Source organism: Rhincodon typus, chromosome 5 (genome assembly GCF_021869965.1).
Source record: "Rhincodon typus isolate 14 chromosome 5, sRhiTyp1.1, whole genome shotgun sequence".
NCBI lineage: Eukaryota > Metazoa > Chordata > Chondrichthyes > Orectolobiformes > Rhincodontidae > Rhincodon > Rhincodon typus.
This window is the reverse complement of record NC_063336.1, coordinates 48,936,535-48,941,118: the sequence shown is the minus strand read 5'-3', so window position 1 is coordinate 48,941,118 and position 4,584 is coordinate 48,936,535. Positions and strand designations below refer to the sequence as shown.

The following is a 4,584-nucleotide window of genomic DNA, read 5'->3' as shown; positions in this document are numbered from 1 at the left end:
CGCTCTCTACCTTATCATCATCCTTAAAGGCACTCCACACAAAAAAAAACTTACTTCTTTGCTTTGTATCATGTGTCCTAATAGTTCCTTAGAGCTTCATGCCTCATTTGGTTTGTAATGCCCTTGTGAAGTGCCCTGAGCAAGTTATTACTTAACATTTTTGTTGTAATTCAGGGAAAATGGTAGCATAGCGATAATGTCACTGGGCTAGTAATCTAGAGGCCCAGGATAATGCTCAGAAGAAGATGAGATCAAATCCTACCATGGCAGTTGGTGGAATTTTAACTGAATTAATATTCTGGAATCAAAAATGATAATAAAACTATCACGTAAATCAGCCTGAATCACTAACATCCTTTAGGGAAAGAAATCTGCCATTCTTATCTGGACTGGCTTTCATGTGGATCCATACCCACAGCAATCTTGCTGCGCCCTGAAATGGCAGGTCACTCAGTTCAAGGGGATTTGGAGATGGGCAACAAATGCTGCCCTTGCTGGTGACACCACATATAATAAGTATACTTTTAAAAATTAAATTCAGAGTGCTTTATGAGTTGTTGCTGGTTGAGCAAAAGGTGGAAATCAAGAACCTTGCAATTATTTTATATCTCTCCAGAGCGTCTGCTGTTGAGATTCCCCAACATTGCAATTAATCAATTAAAAATCAAAAAAACTGATAAGAAGTGCATCTCTTTACATTCTTAATCTCATTGCAAACACCCTTAAATTACACTATATTGTATTAAGGATAAACGGAATTTTAGCATCATGCTAAGTTCATAATTACTTTTAAACAGCCTCATTGAATTCTTTTGAATGTCTTAGTAATACTAATTTCCTTCAACTCCTCATTCACCCTAGTCATTTGGATCTATAATTCTGAGAGATTTCTTGCATCTTCCTCAGTGAAAACAGACAAATAACTAGTTTCTCTGCCATTTCTCTATTCCCCAATACAAATCCTCCTGATTGCCTGTAATGAATCCACATGATTGTTATCCAAGTGTTTCCTTTTTATGTATCTGTAGAAGCTTTTACAATCTATTATTATATTTTTTGCTGGATTGCATTCATAGTCTATTCTTCCTTTCCTCATCCATTTCTTGGTCGTTTTTTGCTGTATTCTAAAGCTTCCAAATCTTCAGATTTATTAACATTTCCAGACATGTTATAAGCTTTTCCAAGAACAAAATCTTATACAATCCTCAACTTCCTTTGTCAGTCACAGTTGTTAACCCATTTGAATTTTTGTATCTTGAAGGAATGTGTAGTTGATATAAATCATGTAGCAGTTCTTTAAAAATTATCCATTGCCTTTGTACAGCTATGCCTTTTCATGTATTTTCTCAACCCAGCTCAGGCAACTTGTATCTCATGCCTTCATAACTTCCCTTATTACCTTGATTCACTTTCAAACACAACATAAAATTCTACCATATTCTGATCCCTCATCCTTAAAGGTTCTTTTACAACAAGATTATTAAATAGCCCTTTTTCATTACATGATACTACATCAAAAGTAGCTATTCCCCCAGTTGGATCAACATACCGCTCTCAAAAACTCTCCCTAAGACTGTCCAGAAACTGTCCTCTGTGGTTTTTGTGGTTTATCCAGTTGTTACACAGATTGAAGCCAATGATTACTGTGTTGCCCATGCTAAACGTTTTCTCATTTCTTGACTTGTATCCGGCCTTACACTATAACTACTGTTTCATTGACATTAAACGACCAACACATGCCTGCTGCCCTTGCTGTTTCAGAGTTTCATCCAAATAGATTTCAGGCATTATTCTTTGAATCTGAGGCCCTCGTATTATTAGCACAGCTCCACCTCCTTTCTTTCTTGTCTGTTCTTCTTAGCCATTGAATATCCTTGCACATTCAGTTTTTATCCTGGTCACCATGCAGTCATGTTTCTGTGATGGCAACTGTATCATAATCATTTACCTCTATTTGTGCCTTTAGATCATCTATCTTATTGCAAATGATGTGCATTCAGATCGAGTGCTCCTAACTTGGTCTTTTTGATGCAATTCAGCATTTGAGGCATATTCAATGCTCAGCTTTGTCTCTCCTGTCTTCTATTTTCACTAGCAACTTTTCTACTTCTTGTTACCAACTTTACTCCCTTCCAATTTGGGTCACCCTTCAGGTCCCATCACCCTGACAACCTACTTTCAACCAACTCCAATGGCACTAACAAATCTGCCTGAGTTCTCAGTTCCAGTCCTGTTAATATATAACCCGTCCGCTTGTGCAGATTCCAACTGCCTCAGAACAGATCCCAATGCCTCTGATAATTGATGCCCTCCCGCCTACATCAGTTCTCCAGTCACATGTTTAATTGATCAATCCTCCTGTTCTCATGCTCACTAACATGTGGCACTAGGATTGATCCTGAGAATACTGCTTGAGGGCTTGCTTTATAATTTACTTCCTAAGCCCCAGAAATCTGCTTTCAGGATCTCATCTTTCTTTTTAACTATATTGTAGATATCAAAAGGAGGCCATGACTTCTGGCTGATCCCACTACCCTATAAAGATGCCCTGCCGCGACTCTGTGCCATCCTTGAAACTGGCACCAGAGAGGCAACACACCATCCTGGAATATCTTTAATACTGAATAAACTCCCATCAGATTCCCTGTCTATGGCATCCTTATCACTACTGCCCTTCTATTCTTTATTCCCCGCACTGTAGAGCTGATGTCCTTGGTGCCATAGACTTGTCTCTGGTTGCACTTCTCGGAAGAACCATCATCTCCATCAATTTCCAAACGGAAGGCAAGATTCCTGCTGATTCTGTTAAATATTGGGAAGTGTGAGCATCAGGTGAGATCAGATTTGGAACTGGTTATGATACCAAAGTTATACAGCATTCCAAACATCAGGAATAATGATCAAAAGTGGTCTTGCTGTTTTCATTGCAAAATATACCAAATCATGGAATACGACTCTTAAAACATGGGCTGAAGACTTGGAAACCCCACTATAAAAATGGATCTTGTTCAGCCATAAGAAGTCTGTGGCATTTTGGTGAGGTATCCACGGTGACAGACCTGTGAAACTAAAGCTTTCAAGGGAGATGGGAACAGAAATACGACATCGGTGATGATTTCTCTAAACTCAATTTTGTAATTATATCTTTATGATTTAGTCCTTCAACTCAGTCAAGAAACCTTAATGTTAATTAAAAAGACTGCAGTATTATAAGAGAAATAAGCATATCTATAGCCAAATCAGCCCAAGCTATCATTTTACAATACATGTCTTATTTGAAATTTGAATGATTGATTATCATAAACCATCAAGAAGAACGTTCTAAGGCTGGGGTGAACTGGGGGCAACTACCCTGGGGCCTGTGCTACAACCAGAGGCACCTTGGAGAAAACACAAGCCAGGACTGGGTTGACTTTTGAACAGATGACAGTGGCACCATGTGATCTTCTGTTTCATTTCAGGCTCAGTTTTGAGGCCCCAAGGTGTTGTTAAAGATAAACTGGCAAATTTGGATACTTTGTGCAACAAGAGCTGGGGAGGGGCATGCAGTGTTGTTTGGGCTAAGGCAGGGAATTGCTAACAGTGTGATTTGTCCCAGGTGCCAAACTCCCCTGGGATATTACTGTCTTCAGGAATCACAATAAATCGATGCTGGATATCAATTATCAATCTTGGAAAGAATGGAAATTTGCACAGCGCTAATCGACCAACATCCAAAATATACATTGTAAAACAAAAATAGAAGAATCACTTTAAATTCATCATCCTGGAATTGTAAAGTCATATGATTCAATTATTAACCATCACTGCCAGGTGTATTTCTTTGTAAAGTTCTGTAAAACTAAAGACATTACTTGAGTAGTACATGAAGTATACAATTTTAAAGAGATACAAAATTATAACAAAGTACATTTGTGAATTAAAGTGAAAATGTTAAAATTGATATTGAAAAGAATTTTTGCTCAGAAGATGTTTAGAAGGTGATAGGTGGGATAATGGAATACTTTGGAAGCTGAAGGGGTTAACCTCAACTGGCTCGTGGAGCCTCTGCTGAAAATATTATCCAGCATTTCCTTCAAGGATGCAATGGTTTCTAACCTTGCTCTTAGTGAAATGGAAGCATGAAATTTGTAGCTCTGTGCTGAAACCCATAATTAATTTGCTTTCAATCCAGCATCTGAGAAAAATGCCAATGGTACCAAAGTTTTCATTTTGTGCCCTCCTTAACACAAAACAGGTATTGTTTCTGACTGAATACCCAATATTCTAATATTTTGATTATCACATTACCAAAGTTTCAGTCTCAAGACCTTAGCAGGTCACCTAGAGATGCTGTCAGGCTAATTTTCTTTAAATGAAAAGGTCTTACCTGATTAGACTCTGATCCAACAATTGTTAAGTCCTGAATAGACCTGCGCCTTTGCTGTTCACTGCCTGTCAAACAAAAAAAGGTAATATGTATCCAGCAGCAAAATAACACAAGTACAACTGTTGCAGGTGGAGCCTACAATCCCTACATACAGGAGAAGAGAGAGACAGAGAGAGAGAGAGAGAGAGAGAGAGAGAGAGAGAGAGAGAGAGAGA

General features: G+C 38.3%; 1 protein-coding gene across 2 annotated transcripts in view; it reads right to left on the bottom strand.

The window, feature by feature from the left end:
- Window positions 1-2,751: 2,751 nt before the first annotated feature.
- Window positions 2,752-4,584, bottom strand: part of map3k7 (mitogen-activated protein kinase kinase kinase 7) — a 97,210-nt gene continuing 95,377 nt past the window's right edge. For both annotated transcript variants that reach the window (XM_048597458.1, XM_048597459.1), the window contains 2 exons: window positions 4,370-4,434; window positions 2,752-2,802 (listed from right to left, as the gene is read on the bottom strand). In XM_048597458.1, the coding sequence (XP_048453415.1) occupies window positions 2,767-2,802; window positions 4,370-4,434 (101 nt within the window). In that variant the 3' untranslated portion in view covers window positions 2,752-2,766. The remainder of the gene's footprint in view (window positions 2,803-4,369; window positions 4,435-4,584) is intronic.